The 19,522-nt window shown below is 41.1% G+C and overlaps 1 protein-coding gene across 2 annotated transcripts in view; it reads right to left on the bottom strand.

Moving 5' to 3' along the window:
• The window catches only part of MYOM1 (myomesin 1), a 141,888-nt gene that overhangs the window by 79,024 nt on the left and 43,342 nt on the right, over positions 1 to 19,522 (bottom strand). For both annotated transcript variants that reach the window (XM_005665300.3, XM_003127844.5), the window contains exons 6-11: positions 18,108 to 18,200; positions 15,929 to 16,017; positions 15,747 to 15,809; positions 11,917 to 12,081; positions 9,646 to 9,807; positions 2,253 to 2,394 (exon numbers count right to left, since the gene is read on the bottom strand). In XM_005665300.3, coding sequence (XP_005665357.1) covers positions 2,253 to 2,394; positions 9,646 to 9,807; positions 11,917 to 12,081; positions 15,747 to 15,809; positions 15,929 to 16,017; positions 18,108 to 18,200 — 714 coding nt within the window. The remainder of the gene's footprint in view (positions 1 to 2,252; positions 2,395 to 9,645; positions 9,808 to 11,916; positions 12,082 to 15,746; positions 15,810 to 15,928; positions 16,018 to 18,107; positions 18,201 to 19,522) is intronic.

Here is a 19,522-nt window from a genome sequence, read left to right as displayed (position 1 = left end):
TTGGAACCTCTGATTTCTCACTGGGGGCTTTTATAGTAGTCAGAACCTGGGGCTGGAGTGGTCACATCCCAGGAGACAAAGATGCCAGTTCACATCGTCCTTTTGGCCTGATCAATAGGGTTTTAGGGGCTCAAGTTGTAACCTAAGTATCCAGCACCAGGATTAAGTAACTCATTACTTGGATGAGCACAGCACTGCACTTGTGACTTCCTCAAAACGGCTCTCTGTCCAAACGGTCTCATTCCCAAATGATTCTCGTGGGGGAGAACGTTGCCCAGGGCAGTGCCAAGGCAGGCAGGGTGGGGGGTTTCTCTTCACTTCTCTACCCTCACCCTTCTGACCTTTCAGACAGAAGGCACTTCACTCAAACTTATGTGAAACGTTACCAAGTAAGGCTTCAGTCTCTGCCTTCCATCCACTTTCCCCCAAAGCCTCCTTTGTAGGAGGAACTGGAGCTGCTATGATGGGGGTCTCGGGGAGAGCTGTGAAGGTCAGGACAAGCTTTTGACGTCCCCGTCTCCAGGGATGCTGCAGGACTCTCCCCTCCCCCTGTGCAGATACTGTCTTGGTGACCCAGTGACCCTAGGATGTGCTTCCAAACTCCCATGTGGGCAGAAAGAAAGGCGGAGAGTGGCCGCTCAGGAGACCTCTGCAGTGTGGCTGAGCAGCTAGAACACAGACTGAGCATTTCCTCACTGGTGTATGGCCCTGGGTCAGCTACTTGTTTCCTACTTGTAATAATGTACCTACCTTTCAAAGGGTGGTTATGGATTCATGGTAGATGTATGTGAAGTTTTTAGAACATTGCCATGCACACAGCAAATGCTTAATAAAGATTAGCCATAATAGGAGTTCCCACTGAGGCTCAGCGAAAACAACCCGACTAACATCCATGAGGATGCGGGTTTTTTTTGGTTTTTTTTTTTTCCAGTGTACACTTATTTATTGCTATGAATATGAGGTTTAATCCACGTTGGTACAAGACCATAATACTATAGTGGCACAGATTATCTGTCCCTAGTGGTTTCTACAGGTAGATTTTATCATTCAAAAATGAAAGAGAGGAGTTCCCGTCATGGCGCAGTGGTTAACGAATCCGACTAGGAACCATGAGGTTGCGGGTTCCGTCCCTGCCCTTGCTCAGTGGGTTAACGATCCGGCGTTGCCGTGAGCTGTGGTGTAGGTTGCAGACGCGGCTCGGATCCCGCGTTGCTGTGGCTCTGGCGTAGGCCAGTGGCTACAGCTCCGATTCAACCCCTAGCCTGGGAACCTCCGTATGCCGCGGGAGCGGCCCAAGAAATAGCAACAACAACAACAACAACAAAAGACCAAAAGACAAAAAAAAAAAAATGAAAGAGAGCTGGAGAAACTATCTGAAAAGGAATTGAGTCAGGCAATAATGTACTTAGGTCAATTATCTAAATTTGCTGTCTGTATTTTCCAAGCTCACTGGATAATTCATGTGTAAGACTTGTTTACTTTAAATACAGGGCCTCAGGAGTTCCCGTCGTGGCGCAGTGGTTAACGAATCCGACTAGGAACCATGAGGTTGCGGCTTCGGTCCCTGCCCTTGCTCAGTGGGTTAACGATCCGGCGTTGCCATGAGCTGTGGTGTAGGTTGCAGACGCGGCTTGGATCCTGCGTTGCTGTGGCTCTGGCGTAGGCCGGTGGCTACAGCTCCGATTCAACCCCTAGCCTGGGAACCTCCATATGCCGCGGGAGCGGCCCAAGAAATAGCAACAACAACAACAACAATAAGACAAAAAAAATAAATAAATAAATAAATACAGGGCCTCTAAGTTTTGGAGAATGTAAAGAGCAAGAACTTCTGGATAAAAATTAATTTAGTACTCTGGATATTTGTTATTTCTTTGTCAAACTTGAATCCTGTGAGGTAAATGAGATTCATAAAATATTACTCTTTAAATGGCTAAATATTCTTAATTTACTGATATACTAGGAATATGGACATTGAGTATATTAAAAACCAGCTATTTCATTTGCAAAGTGGCCTCTATTAGGTCTACAAATTCATAATATTCTCGCCAAATAAGTGATTTGGGTTGGCAGTATCTTTGGAATTCAGGGATTATCTTTGGAATTTACATAAACATACATGTACACCAGACAGAGACAGAGACACAGAGAATGGGGGAGAGAAACCAGTAAAGAAAATAGTTCACCCCATTTCACCTAGAAGTGGTGGGAGACAGCAAGCATGCATCTTTACTGAACTTAGACTAAGCACTAACTTATCGATGAAATATCCCAGAATAGGACTCCCTCCATCCACAGCTGGCTGTTTCCAAGAGATGATGATGTAATCTTTATTGGCATCCAAGCACACCACGTCCAAGGGAGAGGCTGGAGCTCCTTCAATCTCCGCATCAGCATCTGTGAGGATACAGAAGGATGCTGTTAACCCTCTCAGATGTGCTCTGTCAGCCCAAAAGGCCAAGGTCTGACTAGTGCAGACTTTTCTTACCACACCACAGCAGTAGCTACATTTTTGGCCCCAGTAGAGCCATCTTCAATCATGTAATTTGCTTACGAAAGTAATGGTGTGTGCTTTTTCACCATCACTACAAGGAACATTACATCAAAAAGGCCTCTGAAAAGGACCCATGACCTTTGCCTCATGCCCTCGCCCGCCCAAAATGTTCTAAAAGAAGATAAATATGGAGATGTCAGGCACGGCTATCAAAAGAGTCTAATGTAAGTTATGCCAGGAAGTCTGCTCTTAAGATTATTATTGTACAGCATTACTTAAAAATTATGAATAGCTCCAAAGGGGAATAAACAGGCCTTTTTATCACCTTCTTGATAACACCCACAAGAGAATAAGAACCATGAAGTTTGCCCATCCCTATGCTGGGATGATCATTTTGGAAGAGAAATGAAAACATTCATTTTTAGTTAGATGTTTGTTCTCAAACTGAAGATACTTGCGAAAAGAACTCTGATGCAATACCCACATCTGAGCTTAGTTTATCGGATTTTAGCCAAAGTCCAGGACTCTACAAGAAATAGAGGACAATGATCATGAAATGGGATCTTCTGCCAGTGGGTCCCCTCAGCAATATGTGCATGGCTAAATGAGTGACTAAGGGCTGTTTTTAGGAGGAAAGGAAGGAGAATGAAAATAACCAGTTAGTAGCCTTTTAAATGAGAATGATGAAGAGGCAGAGTTCCTGGGAGAGGGGATCCACATTCGCCCATTCCTTCTGACATCTGGTCAACCCTTTAATAACCAGAATTAGTAGAAGAGTCTGAGACAGGTAGGAGCCACTCATCCAGGGGAAACAGTCTTGTTAACTAAATAAACACTTTCTTTTCCTATGAGTTGCATTTCTGGAACTCTTATAAGTTACTGAAAGGTTTGCTAACAGGGCTGAGATATTTGTCTGCTTCTGAATTTAATAGGGGTGCTTTATCTGTGAAGAGCTCAAATCACTGGTTTTGAACATTCTGTTTTTTGCCCCATGAACCCAACTCAACCCATGAACCTACAGGAAAATATCTCCTACATAAGTGCTTTAGGAGAATGTAACTAAATCATCTCACCTAAAGCATAATGCACAATCCCTGAGTTTCACACAATGGCACACGGGCATTTTGGTGGGGAGAAGCGAATTTCCTTCTGGGCTTTCAGAGCACTGGATGGATGGTGGGGAGAAGGCCTGCTGATGGTGAAGGTGGAGCAGACCTAGAATTAACTGAAGTTAACAGGGCTAAGAGCTGCTCAGCTTTGAGAGGGACAGCTGGCAACCTCTAGCCACATCCTTTTTTTAGCAAAAGGCCCATAATTTAACAACCAGCAACCTTGCTGCTAGATATATCTATCGTATGTAACAGAGCCTGGCAGAAAGTAGGCATTTAGGGAGCCATTTCTCAGCATTTTTATACAATTGCGTGGAATATGCCATTTGTGCTGTGGGCTTGACAATCTTTCAAAAAAGAGGTTTTCTGTATAGCAGCTGCTGGATGCCAGATCCAAATACCGTGTTGTGTTGCTTCACACTTGTGCTCTCGGCTCCCAGCAGCTGCTGTGGAGCATCTGGCCCACAGCGTCCATTTGGTCAATGTCAGTCCTCTCCTTAGCCTCTGCTCTCCCTTCTCCCCACCCTCTGAATGGCCAAACTTTTTGCAGGTTTTGACTGATTAGGCCAAAGATTAACCTGCTTCTATTTATATTTTGATCTCTGACACAGGCTATTTAATAACATTTTTCAAAATACACGTCATTATGTTTTTATCTTACTATAAAAGTAGTACATGCTTATAAAATATATGATCATCAAAATATATATTAAAATCCCTCTTAATTCCACAACTCAGAGATTACCACTACTAACATATTGGCTTCGATTTTTTAAGATTTTTTTTCTCTGTATTTACAAGTTCAAAAGTGATTTTTTTTAGGGGGGGCATGCCCATGGCATGCAGAAGTTCCTGGGCCAGGGATCAGCCTGAGTCACGGCAGTGACAACACTGCATCCTTAACCTAATAGACCACCAGGGAACTCCAAAAGCAATTGTTTTTTAAATAAAAATGGGATTGGACTATATAGTTTCATATAAACCATCTTTATTCACATATTTTCATATTAATAAGTGTCAGTATACATCATTAGTTTTCATTTCTGTGCAGTATTTCCATTGTTTATATGGAACACTTATACTTTATTTTCAACTCCCATTGGCAGATACCTAGATTCCTTCAGATTTTCCCCCAAACAAACATTTTTTTCAACTTCAACCACTTAAATTCCTAGAACTAGAATTGTTGGAAATGCAAACTGCTGAGACACAGTGACAGAACACAGGAGAAAAGCTACCAATTTACACTCATGGGCTCCTGTAAGAGTGCTGGTCCCTCCATTCCTTCCTCCCAGGGGACTTAAAAGATCTTATAAATCTTTTCAATGTGATAGATTAAATCATTATATCATTTCAACTTTATTGATTTGATTACTAGTGAAAACTTTTTCATATATTTATTTGTCATTTGCAATTCTTTTTCTTGACTTTTTTTTGGTCTCTTTTTTAGGGCCACACCCACGGCATATGGAGGTTCCCAGGCTAGGGATCGAATCAGAGCTACAGCTACCAGCCTACGCCACAGCCACAGCAACACCAGATCCCAGCCGTGTCTGTGACCTACACCACAGCTCACAGCAACGCCAGATCCTTAACCCACTGAGCGACAGCAGGGATCAAACCCACAACCTCATGGTTCCTAGTCAGATTTGTTTCCACTGCACCGTGACGGGAACTCCTTTTTTCATGACATTTATACCCCATCCTTTAACATTTTATCATCTTTCTCCCCTCTCTCTCCTCTCACTCTGTGTGCGGTAGGGAGAGGGAAGAAAATATAAAAGTCTAGAAGAATATGTCATAAAATGATGATAACTTTGGATGTCTCTGGATGGTAGACTTACTATAGTTTTTCTTTTTTGCTTATTTATATGATCTATTTTTTCACAAAGAACACACATTATCTATGTAATAAAACCCTGGCCAAATGTGTACAGCTCTGGAATGTGTTTCTGCAGACATATGGTGCTTTTTACAGCCATCATTCTGGTTCAGAAGTTATTTTCTGAGCAGCAAAAATACCAGAGCTCTAAAAAAAAATGCATCAAAATGGCCTCAAGATTTTAACACAACACATAAAATGTCATTTAAAACACTCTAGCAGTTTCTCAAAAAGTTACACACAAATTTAATATATGGCCAGCAAATTCCACTTCTAAGTATCTATCCAAGAGATCTGAAAACCTAGGTCCATGACTGTGAACACACACGTCCACAGCAGCATTACCCATTGTAATCAAAGAGCAGCAACAATCCAACTGTCCATTACCTGGTGAGTGGACACACACAATGAGGCATATCTGTACACTGCAATAGTAGTTAGAAGAAAAAGGGAACAAACTACCACCAGAAAGCACCTCAACAAATAAGCTCAATGAAAAAAGACAGAACTAAAAGATCACATATTATATCCAGAAAGGTCCAGAAAAGACAATCTGTAGGGACAGAAAATAGAGTGGTGGGTGCCCAGGGATTAGCCTGGGGATGAGAGTGGGGAGTGGCCACGAGAAATCTCTGTGCGGAAATGGGAATGTTTTAAACCTGGGCTGTAGATGATAGACGGCTGCACAACCCTGTACATGTTCTAAGACGCACTATCCACTCCACAGGGCTGAATCTTATGGTGTGACTTACAGGTCAAGTTTTTAAAAGACTCTAAACTCTATCATTTAAAAAAAAAACTTAGGAGGGAAATCTTTTTCTAAAAGTTAAATTCACAACTCAATTGCTGACATTTGTCTTTCCAATTCTGTCTTTCCCATGAATCAATTCTCTCACACCAACATCTGATACATTTTAGAATCTTCTCTTAGTTTGTGGCTTAATTATAAATTTCAAATTTCAATCCCTTTTCCCTTTCTCTGGTTAGTCATGTGAAGTCTGGCCTAAACCTGCAAGACATGATTCTAGGTGTGGGCGCTGAGCAATGCTGTTGAGGAAACTCTGGGCAACGTCAAAGTTCCTAAAAAGAAAGTCCACAGAGGGAATCATTAAGTTTCTTTTTTCTTTTCTTTTCTTTTTAGGGTCACACCCGCGGTATATGGAAGTTCCCAGGCTAGCAGGGGTCGAATCCGAGCCATAGCTGCTGGCCTATACCACAGCCATAGCAATGCAGGATCCAAGCTGCATCTGCAATCTCTGCTGCAGCTTGTGGCAACGCTGGATCCTTAACCCACTGAGCAAGGCCAGGGATCAAAGCTGCATCCTCATAGAGACAACGTCAGATCCTTAACCTCCTGCACCGCAACAGGAACTCCAACTTAAGTTTTTTTGTTTTGTTTTTTTTGCATCACTAGAGATACTCTCGGTTCAGGTAAAACCCGAAAGCAGAGACAAAGACTCTGCTTATTCAGTTCTCACCCGGCCAGGTACATCCCGGTGTTTTGGCTAACTAAACTTCCTTGCTGATAACTTTCAGTGTGTCCACTTTCACTGCAATGGACCCAGAGGGCTAGCCCCTCTCTTCCCCTCACAAATCTGACTTTTCCCAAAATGCCTTTGCATAGGAAGACATCTGACCCATTTTTCACTTGGTATAGATATTCATGTATCTTTAGCAGTTGATGGTCCATGACAGAATTCAATGATCATTTGTTATGGCTCAGCACTGGTGAGGCACAGACTGCTAATGGTCCCATTCCTCCTGTTTCCTTTTAGTAATAGGCCCCCTGAGCTTCTGCAAGCAACGTGCTGCCCAGCTAGAGACTAGGGGCCCCACTTCTCTGGTGAGATGAGTGCGTGTGGGTCAGTACACATGCAGATATGAATGCATGCATCTCTGCATCTTCCCCCACCCTTCCTTCCTCTCCTTCCTGCAGGCTGGAATGGGGACACAGGACAGCACTGCAGGGGCAGGGGAGCAACAACATAGGTGAGACCCAGGACTCTGTGTGACTGAGTTGAGCAGACGTCTGGATCACCCCCTACCTCTGGATTGAGATGTAGGACAGAAGTAAACTGTTGTTTAGTTTCGTTTCAGCAGTTTAGGTTATATCCTAATTAAAATCCTGGGTTAGCCGTCAGAAGACTTGTAACCTAGCGCTGCTTCTGCCTCTAACTAACCATGAGGTTTTGGTAAATCACTTTCCTTTCCTAAGTTTTAGTTTCTCCATCTTAAACTTAAGGGGAATCCTAATGTTTGTGTGCCTTAGACTCCTTTGGAAAACTGGTAAAGAAAACCTAGAGGCTCTTTCTCAGAAAAATGCTTTTAAATGTGTAAAATAAAATACATGAGCTTACCGAAGAAAACAATTATAATGAAACACAATTCTTGTTTTTCTTTTCTTTCCTGGCCACACATGTGGCATATGGAAGTTCCCAAGCTAGAGCTCCATTCAGAGCTGCAGCTGAGGCCTACACCACAGGCACAGCCACACCTGATCTGAGCCACATCTGTGAACTTCGCTGAATCGTAAGCCCACTGAGCAAGACCAGGGGTTGAACCTGCATCCTCATGGACAGTATGTTGGGTTCTTAAACCACTGAGCCATGACAGAAACTCCTGAAATACAGTTCTAATCACAAACCCCTTGGAAGTCTGTGGATCCCAGTTGAGGACACCTGATAACCTTTAAAATTCCACCCTGATCACAATGCTTATGAGTTTATGCTTCTACTTAGTGTATGAGAGATTTAAAAAATAACAAGTCTACCTGTATTGTTTATACATGTATGTTCTGTATATTATGATATTTTGACATCTTGGAAACATTTTTGGCTGGGGGAGATTACCCGCCCCCACCCCCTGAGCAACCCAATTCCAAGCTGTCCAGAGCGCACCTTCTCCACCTGGCCTGCGTACCCCAGGAGGAAATATTCCTCTGCCTTACTTGTCTCAGCTCCAGTTACCAGACAACTAGGCACGACCCCTACAGCTTAGAGGCCACTGAAATTGTTCACACTAGGCAATCCTAGACGTCCTATCCAGCCAAGCCTTGCCTCTTCCATGGGAGCTCCAATAAATACTGCGATCTAAGTTATCCCCTCACTCCTGCCCCTTCTGCCTCCTGACCAGCTGGTGCTGTTGCTTCCCCATGTGGTCCAGGGTGGCTCTCTAGGACCCGTGAGTATGACACACTTTGTTTTCCCAGTAGATATGTGGCCCCACCTGACTGCCCATCATGTGTAAAAGAACACAGTGCAATGCCCTTCTAGCCTGGAAGTGTTAATGGTTTTCCAAATGTGCTAGGATCGCATGTAGAAAGAACATTCCCACTTGTACATATCTGGTCTGTTTGAGACACCACTGAAAAAAGACTCCAAAAGTCAGCACTTGTGTTTTGTCTTAAAAATTAAGTTACAGCATCTTGTTTCCTAGTTCATCAAAACTGAAGCTATATGGCAAAGGCCTGAAGTTCCTGTCATGGCTCAGCGGAAACGAATCTGACTAGTATCCATAAAGATGTAGGTTTGATCCCTGGCCTTGCTCAGTGGATTAAGGATCTGGTGTTGCCATGAGCTGTGGTGTAGGTTGCAGATGTGGCTTGGATCTGGTGTTGCTGTGGCTGTAGTGTAGGCCAGCAGCTCTGGTTCTGATTCCACCCCTAGCCTGGGAAACTCTGTATGCCACAGGTGTGGCCCTAAAAAGACCAAAAGAAGAAAAAAGAAAAAAAGAAAAAGAAAAAGACCCCCCAAAAAAAAATGAAAAAAGAAAAAGAAAGGGCCTGGAATGAAATAATAAATTTGCTCTCCAAAACAGATATTAAAGAGCAAGTCCCCATCACTCCTTTAACTGAAACTCCTTTAATCACTAAGATTTAGCCTCTCATACACCTACAGAGAATTGCACTGGCAGCTCATTGAAGCTATGGGAAATGCTAACATTAACGGTGATAACATAGTCTGGAAACTGGTGACCTTTGGGTTGGTGCCTTCAGAGTTAAGCTTTTTTACATTGGGTCTAATTTCCTGGACATCCTTGCATCACATAATTTGGAAGAATTTTCAAATGGCTCTTTCATTATTACAAAAAATGTGTTTGGTTAGATTGACATGGCCTCCTTGTTTTAAGTATTCTCAGATGTTAAGCTTTTTGCTAGATCTTACCTCGAACAAAGACATAAGCACTATATTGTTCATAATAGTCTCCCATTCGTACACGGATTGTGTAGAGACCTTCGTCTTCTTTGTTGAGATGAGAAAATGTTAGTGTCGCCCGATCTCCACTCCAGTGTGTTTGTACCCATTTTGATGGAGAAACAGGTGCTCCTAGGAGGAAAAAAAGTAAGCAAATTAATGTATTTCTTTCTCTATTACTCTCATCTTCTTCCCTCCCTTCCACTCCTTCCTCCCACCATTTCTCTATCTCTCTCTCTCTCCCTCTTCTTCTGTACTGAAAGCTAGCTGATTATCAGAGCAAGTCTGTAGGGCCTTGAGTCATTCTGCCATGTTTGTATTGGTTAAAATGCTAGAACAGAATGAGGGGACCAGAGCCAGGTACACAGTGGTCAGGGCCAGTGCAAAATGAAATTGCAAAGCCCCTTGTTTAAACAGCAGAGGAAAAAAAAATACAGTTAAAGGTACTAAAATACAAGGGTTTTTCCTCTAAAAAATGGTTTATTACCTATAAAATGTGATAGGGTAATAAAAATTGCAGAAAATAATATTATCCTGCCATAATTTTACATACAAAAATAATACTCTATTAATGTGATATATTAATTTATAATGCGATATTTTTAACTTTTCTGCAAATTCAGTTCTTAGGTTATCAGATCTATACTTTAAGCAACTTCGTTCTAAATTGATATAACTGAAAGCAACATCAGTGACTCTTTGCAAATGTAAGATCACAAATGAGTTTTGATTTTTTTTAATTTGAGAAGGATCTTTCTGCTGATGCAACTGTTAATGCAGTTTTTAAGAGTGCTATATAGTTATAATATTATATAGTTTTATTCCATATAGTATTATATAGTTATGGTATTATAAAATTAACATTGGGTTAACCCTCTGATAAACTATTTAAAATATAAATTTTAATACTCTAGAGCTGAGGTTCTTGAGGAACAATTTTTTCTAAAAAGATTTAACTCCGTATTTTTTTTTTTTTTTTTTTTTTTTTTTTGGCTGTGCCCATGGCATGTGGAAGTTCCTGGGCCAGGGATCAAACCTGAGCCACAGCAGCGACCCAAGTCACAACAGTGATAATGCCAGATCCTTAACCCACTGAGCCACCAAAGAACTCCAGATTTAACTCTCTATACAAATAGTTTCATTAAGTCTGGATGTAATTTTATTTTATTTTATTTTTTTTGTCTTTTTGTCTTTTGTTGTTGTTGTTGTTGTTGTTGCTATTTCTTGGGCCGCTCCCGCGGCATATGGAGGTTCCCAGGCTAGGGGTTGAATCGGAGCTGTAGCCACCAGCCTACGCCAGAGCCACAGCAACGCGGGATCCGAGCCGCGTCTGCAACCTACACCACAGCTCATGGCAACGCCGGATCGTTAACCCACTGAGCAAGGGCAGGGACCGAAGCCGCAACCTCATGGTTCCTAGTCGGATTCGTTAACCACTGCGCCACGACGGGAACTCCTGGATGTAATTTTAGATGTAAATTTACATAATTGCATCTTAATGTTTTCTCTTACAAGTCCTGACGAGGTCATACAAGAAACTGAAAATGACTTCATAATCTATATATAATTCAAATGCCTATATATGCGTTTGATTACAGTTATCTTCAATTATGAGGAAAAATTAATTTTAAAATTATCTCCCTTGTTAGTAAGTGCTTCATCCAAAGTTTCACATGGAAAGCATGTTCTTTTTCATTGAATGTGACAATCTTTAAACTTGATTTTTATTTGCAAGCCTATGAATATTTGCTTTGCAATCTTACGGCAATTTTCATAATCAGAGAGTCTAACCCTTGACAAATTCTAACGATTGGCCTTATGTGCCTTATTGCAATGTTTAGACACATGCTTTTACTTTGTGGTATTACACTGACAAAGTTTACAGCGTGATTGCCAGCAGCTCCTCTCCTGGTGCTCAGGCCAGGAAGTTCTTACTTGTGAGGTCCCATAAAGATGGGTTCTGGAGATGGACAGGCAATCTGGTCTCTCACTGTGGGTTTCCACATTGCCCCATGAGGACCTACACACCACAGCTCACGGCAACACTGAATCCTTAACCCACTGATCGAGGCCAGGGATCGAACCTGAAACCTCATGGTTCCTAGTCCGATTCGTTTCCACTGTGCCACAAAGGGAACTCCCAGAACTGCAGTCTTATGGATGTTCATGCTCTGGGGCCAAACCCAATCTGTAACCTTCTGCAAATAAAAATCAAAGTGAGAATTCATTACAAAGGCTCACCATTTCTGTACCACTGGACCTCCGGCTGGAAATGTTTAATATCAGGAGTGATAACTACACGGCAGCCTAGACTCATCGTCTCGCCCTCTCTCCCAAAAGACACATCAAACTTGTCATCAAAGTGGATCTCAAACTTGGATGCATAACCATAAGGGGTCACGGCAACTGGGCACAACAAAAGCAAACATCAGTAATTTATTTTTTCTCATCAAAGAGACGCATGTTAATAAGCACAGGCAGAAAGCAATCACAACGAAGGCCTAGCGAATGATTTATCTGGGCAAAAAATTAAGTCTTATAAAAGAAATATGCAGCATTTTCACATATATCATTACACTGAAATAGAAATTCTGTATGTGGAAGTTCTTGCTTCACTGGTGAGATAAGCTAAATGCTTATTTTTACTATTACAATTAATAGAATTTAAAACATCAGGTTTAGTGCCTTATATAAAATGTAAATGAATACCACACTTAGCTTAAGTATAGCTGCAATATATGCACTTTAAAATGTTAGCTTCTGAATTCATTTAAACTTTACTGTTTGTGCTCTCAGAACAAATAGCCGTATTGATTACTCATAAAAATAGTTTTTCAGTATTTTGCTTTAGTTTCTTTAATGATCTGGGTTTAAAAATACAAGAAATATCAATAGGAGAAAAATGAAAGTTTAAAATATAATTCTTAGAATTGCCTTATTTATAGATTGAATAAATATCTGCCTCATAAACTCTCCTAGGTTTTATTTTCTCTTTTCTCAAAGGAAAGGATTTGGGAAAATAATGAGTATGTTGATGGCTCATTATATGCCAAGGACTTCACATTTGACATGTCTTCTAATCCTTGCAAAATCGCCGTAGCCTAGATACCAGTTTTTCCTCCCTTGCATTTGGGGATATATAAGTTCACAAATATAATACATAGCTACCACCAAGATTCCAAAGGTATCATGTACGAAGCTAAAATTCAATCCACCCAACTCTTAAAACTTCGGCCCTTTCATGTTTAACACTCTTCCTAAGACCTCTTAGAGTTAATTTGAAAATGAAAGCTAACATTTATTGAGTTTAACTTGTGCCAAGTAATGTCCTAAGTATTTAATATCTAGCAACTCAAGTAAGCTTGATAATAACACTGTCAGGTAGGTACCATTATGATGCCTACTTTATTGATGAGGAAATAGCCACAAGGGGAGGCTATATCACTGTCCATATTCACCCTGCAGGGCCGGGTTTACACAGACAGGCTGTTTCCAGAATCTGTGCTCTCAACCAATACAGGACTGCCCAGAATTTGAGTGTCCCCAGGCAACCACAAACCTACAGGGAAATGACTTTGCTTTGAAGCATGTGTCCCATCTGCACACTTTTATATGACGAGGAAAAAAATTGAGGTAAAAAGAAACAACAACTTGAACAGCTCTTGCTTTCTGGGAAGCGAGGCCAGTTCCAAAGCTGCCTTAGGGAGTAGAGATACGGGTTACAAGGTGGGGCTGGTTTAGGTCAGGGGCTGGCAAATCTGTGAGCCAAATCTGGTTTGTCTCCTGTTTTGTACCATTAAGAATGGTTTTTAAATTTTTTAATGGTTGAAAAAAAAATCAAAAGTAGAATAATATTTTGTGACATGGGAAAAATCATAGGAAATTCAAATTTCAATGTTCATAAAAAAGATTTTATTTGAAGACAGCCAAGCTCATTCATCTACCTACTGCTTATGGCGGGTTTTGTGTTACAGTGGCAGAGCTGAATAGTTGTGACACAGACCCATAAAGCCTGAAGTATTTACAATCTAATCCTTTACAGAAAATGTTTGCCAACCCCTGGTTTAGAATGTGCTTTGAAATTAGAAAGAACAGGTTACAAGTCATTGTTCAACCATTATGTGTGGTCCTGGCCCATGATTTAACCTCTATATGGTTTCCTTATCTGCATAGTACAGATAAAAAGGCACCCAATTCATAAGCTTTGGGAGAGAAATAAACAAATCAATGCATATAAAAAATGTTGTAGTACAGAGTCTGGCACAACTGATCAACACTATTAGAGCAGAATCACAAAAATAAACTCAAAATGGCTTAAGGATTTAAATGTAAGACAAGACACCATTAAACTCTTGGAAGAGAGCATTGGCAAAACATTCTCTGATATTATCCTTACAAATGTTTTCTCAGGTCAGTCTCCCAAAGCAACGGAAATAAAAGCAAAAGTAAACCAATGGGACCTAATCAAACCGACAAGCTTTTGCACAGCAAAGGAAACCATAAAAAAACCCCAAAAAGACAACTTACAGAATGGGAGAAAATAGTTTCAAATGGTGCCACTGACAAGGGCTTAATCTCTAAAATATAGAGCAGTACCAAGGGCAGGGAGCTTTAATCTATGATATTTACCAGAATATTCCAAGCATCTAAACTGGTACCCTGGCACACAGGAGATGCTCAATAAATACTAGCTGAATGAATGAATAACAGCCCTTTGTTCTCTATGTTGGGAAAACCTGCATTCAATTCAGGAGCCAATCAGCGGAGGCTCTGAAAGATTAAGAAGTTAGAGAAGTAAAACTGAGCTGGGCTCTCAGACCCTGGCTTGATGGAGAAGGAAATAGGGAAAATGTGGATGATGATATGGTAATGGAAATGAGTAGGCTTTGTTTGGAGGATTGTGGGATGACCAATAGGCTAGTCTTGGAGACACTGGGTATGAGCCATAGCTTTCAATTTTCCAGTGATTCTATCTCACTCTAAGTCGAATGGTAAGAGAAGGACATGATTTGGGATGTGTTCCTCCCTCACTCCCACCCATGGGATTGTTACCAATGATTATAATTTGGAATATTAACACTAGGAGTCATTCCATGAAACCGATGGAGAAGGTCATCTACAGACATCAAACTAACCACTTAGGTGAAAAACTGACCCATGGGAAAGCATTTTAATCAACCATTTAAAAAACTACCATTATTTTTTAAAGTTTGGAAAATAACAAGTTTGGGCTTGATTACCCTTTTCAGTCCGAACTGTGTAAGACACTAATTATTTGAAGAGCCATAGTAAGGATTTTACTTTTATTGCTTCCGATGAAAAGAAGTTCTGATATAGATGAAATGATTGACGTTCACAAATTTACAAATGACTGCTGATTATAATATTGTTAATAATTTGTTATTAAACCACATTTAGACTTCACTTTAAAGTGCATAAAGTTCATAAAGGCATCTACTTAATTAATTACGTATATGTATTTACTTACTCATTCATCATCAAATACCTAGTCTGTGTCAGGTGCTGGGTTTAAAGACAGAATGTCTAGCCTTGCCTTCCAGTGGCACATGGGCCATGGAAAAGACCAGTTAACAGTGTCCAGTGAGACAGGTGCTTGTATGGAGGAGCCACAGCCTCATCCAGGACACCGAACCCTGAGTAGGTGGGAGCTGGGGGTGGCAATGTGGGTCAGACATGGATTTCTCAAGGAGGTAATGCTGACCTGGATAAGGATGAGTAAGGCTGCTCTGAGATAGTCCAGATTCGGGTATGTGTAGTTAAATCACTCTGCCCAGGGTTGTGTAATGATCTTTCTCAGTTTAACGCAGAAAGACTTAAAAGCATTTGCCATTTTTAGCCCATCACATCTTGGCTTTTAAAAAACCAGAATAAAGCAACTGTATGCAGAAAGATATCATAACCAAAGAATCTAAAACAATAAAACTAAACACAGGTGGCTATAACTAGCATATATTATAATATACAGTATGCATTTATTTCAGGGTTATGAAATAGCTTTCTAAGTGGCATTTTAAATAGAGATGACACAGCAAATATATTTTTAAACTTACAGCTGAGGGGCAAGGTGGAAACCCCTGCATGAAAGCGAGTCTCGTCAAACTCTCCTTTATATCCTAGAAAAGAGAGCAGAAATGCATGTCAGCTGCTTCTTGACTTGTTTATTTTTAATAAATAAACAAGAATACATTTTTTAAAAATTACACCTTGAACAAAACAAGTCCAGAAAACCTACTCTTTACCACAACCGAAGCATACGCTGAAAGCTCTCCTTTAACATTCATCGCCGAGGCCCGGTACTGGGCGGTGTCTTCAAAGTCACATCTGAAAGGAGGAATTAAATGATGCTCAGGTCCCTTAATGAAAATGGTGTAGTACAGTCTGCCCTCGGAATCCTCGGGTTCCATATCCTCGGATTCCAAGACCGTGGATACTAAGGGTTGACTGTAATTGCTAGCTGTCCCATCAAGGATCCCTTAGCTAACATGGCACACAGCAAATCACTAACACATAGTCTTTGAGGCTTTGATAAATCTACTCTTTCTGAGCTAGCTTCCTGGGGGATTTTATACAGACCAATAGATCTATCTACCAACAGCTATTGTTCACTATGACCCTAATCTGGGTTCATTTAAAATGTCTAAAATAAGAGTGTTAACAAAATGTCAAACATAAGTTACAGCATGAACAGTGGATAAAAAATTGGTCTAAAGTTATATTAGGAGCAGAAAATGTCCAGCCATGGACCTTGGTAACAGGTAAGACCCTAAGCACATTGGGGCCTCCCTTAGGGTGAATTTCAGTCTGGGGGCTGCAGGGTAATGGAGGACAAAGAAGCATCCTCTCCTTAGAGACTCCCAGAGACTCCCAGAGCCCCCAGATGGACCCAGGTCAGTCTAATGCGTGCTTTTGTGTTCTAGCCTCAAAGTTCAAATAAGTTGTTTTTCTGCCCTTTGACTAAGGCTTTCAGCCCACAGCACAAGAAATGCTATCTGGAAGTTCCTATCAGTTAGAGTGCAGAAATTGGGATGTCTTTAATAATGGAGTTAGGAAGAGAATGATCTCACAGAGGAATGGGCTCAGGTTTCAAAGCAGGCTGTTTTGTGTCCAATCACTGCCAGTGTCTGTGTTCTCCCTTGTTCCTCTGGGTTTAGTTTCATTCGTAAAATCTTTTTTTTTTTTTTGTCTTTTTTGCTATTTCTTGGGCTGCTCCCATGGCTTATGGAGGTTCCCAGGCTAGGGGTCTAATCGGAGCTGCAGCCACCAGCCTATGCCAGAGCCACAGCAACGCAGGATCCGAGCCACATCCGCAACCTACACCACAGCTCATGGCAACGCCGAATCGTCAACCCACTGAGCAAGGGCAGGGATCGAACCCACAACCTCATGGTTCCTAGTCGGATTCGTTAACCACTGCACCACCACGGGAACGCCCCATTCGTAAAATCTTAATTCTTGTTGAAATCATACAGACATCAATAGAACCCCAACAGGGTCAATACAGTTGCCTTTCCCATGGCTATTTAACTATAAAGCAACCACATAGCTCACTGCTGCTTTAGTAGGATCACTGACTGGCAGAATGGATGTGACTTTAGGTAGGGGACAGTGCTTGGTGGATGTCCAAGGGCCCCAGGGTTCTGCTTGAAGCTCAGCATCATCTGTGTGAACTGCTCTGATCTGAAGAGGCTACAAGTCTCTTGAGATCAAAATAATGTAAATTTTACTCTGACATCTCAGCATACTGTGGTTTTATTTGCACTGAAAATTCTTTTCATCCACATGACTAGGCTTGGATTTCAAAATTATTCAAAACCATGATAAACCTTTGAGGACTTGTCAATTTTGATGTGGATTCTGCTTTCAAATTTTGCTTTTGACTTTGCTTTTAAAAACATCCCAATGTCAGGCCCTGTGCACATCTACATGTTGACAGAGTGGGTGTGTGTTTTCCCACAGTTCTTGATGAGCTGAAGGAAAGAACAATTTTCCTAAATTCAGCTTATTTTCAATGTCCCCCATCCCAAACTTCATGGTCTTTACTGATTGAAAGCAAAGTGTATAATGATGGTGTAGATCGTTATACAAATGTCCATTTCTGTAACTTTTTTCTTACTGATGTCTAAGAAAAACTCTCCAGTATGTAAAAGGATAAATACAAAGATATAAATGACTTTTTCCTCATCATCTTTGACTAAATTTGAATAAGATCACTTTGGGAGGTAACTTGGGCTTGGTAAGAATGTCATCCTCATCTTCCTTAGGTTTGCACCAGGAGAAGAAATGTATGGAACCGTCCCCCATCGCGGTGGTGCTGCATTGGGAGGAAGGGGGGACAGCCATTAACTGGAGGGTGAGGTGCCTCCCCACCAAGTGATTGTCAGGTAATACCCACGAATCCTCATGTCTCTTACGCATTTATCTCCAGAGTGTGCATTCCATATCGGCTTTCAATAATATACTTCCCAGGGTTTGCATGGACGTTTATTGGCACCTGGTTTTTGTACCTATGAGACAATGGAAACAGGTGAAGTAAGTTGTGATGTAAATAGATTCATGACAAAAACCAGCACGCGCGCGCGCACGCACACACACACACACACACACACGCACTGGGTCTTGAAGGAACACCTATCAACACATCACTGAGGTCAGTAGCGACATCTGCTCAATAAATGCAAATAAAATGCATCATAAGTATCCTAAAACTTCTTGATGAACGTGCTTTCTTCTCCTCCGTTACAAAAATTACATTCAGGAAGCTGGCCACTCACAGCAGTGTGGTTGAATCTTGCATACATAATGTGGAGTGAAAAGAGCCACACACAAAAGAGTATGATGATTGCTTTTATATAAAATATAAAGTCATCGGGAGCTTGGGCTTATCAGACACAACTTAGAATAGATTTACAAGGAGATCCTGCTGAATAGCATTGAGAACTTTGTCTAGATACTCATGTTGCAACAGAAGAAAGGGTGGGGGAAAAAATGTAATTGTAATGTATACATGTCAGGATAACCTGACCCCCTTGCTGTACAGTGGGAAAATAAAAAAAAATAAAAATAAAAATAAAATAAAATATAAAGTCAGCAAAAAACCAATTAATGCTGTTGGAAGTCAGCAGAGTGATTTCTCTGGTGGGGAGGATGGGGATGAAGGAGGCCTTTTGGGTGCTGATAATGTTTGGTTTCTTGATTTGGGTGCTGATTATACGGGTGTGCGCTTTCCAAAAAATTCATCCAAGCTCTACATTTACATACTATACACATTTTTGGGTGTCTACAATTGTACTTCAATAAAAGATCTCTACAGAAAGAAAAGAAAAAACCTGATCATTGTTGTCACAACAGAGAGGAAGGCTTTCAGTGGGGTTTTGTTGTTGGCTATCTGCGTAGGATGAAAACAAAACATTCTTCCTACTAACATTCTTGCACATTGTTAAAAACCATGTCATTGCATTGAAAGCTTCTTATTTTTGTTTTTTTCAGTTGTAAGCAAGCATGGCTCTCAGATGGAAGAACTTAAAGGAATTCTCCTGTGACGCCACAGGTAATGGAGCTGACGTTGTCACTGCAGTGGCTTGGGTTTGATTCCTGGCCCAGGAATTCCCACATACCATGTGTGTGGACAAAAAAAAAAAAAAAGGAGAGCTTAAAATATAACTTGTGAAAGAAAACCACTGACAAATAGAAGCTGAGAGATTCTCTTTTCCTGATTGCTACATTCCTGGTGCAGCCTTTTGGCCCTCAAAGCCTGGGGCTCCATGGAGGGGCCCCACCTGAGACACTGTCCTGAGTCTGCAAGTGGTACCTTGATTCTCCACCTCTC

Source organism: Sus scrofa, chromosome 6 (genome assembly GCF_000003025.6).
Source record: "Sus scrofa isolate TJ Tabasco breed Duroc chromosome 6, Sscrofa11.1, whole genome shotgun sequence".
In the NCBI taxonomy this organism is placed as follows: Eukaryota; Metazoa; Chordata; class Mammalia; order Artiodactyla; family Suidae; genus Sus; species Sus scrofa.
This window is presented reverse-complemented; position numbering and strand designations above follow the sequence as displayed.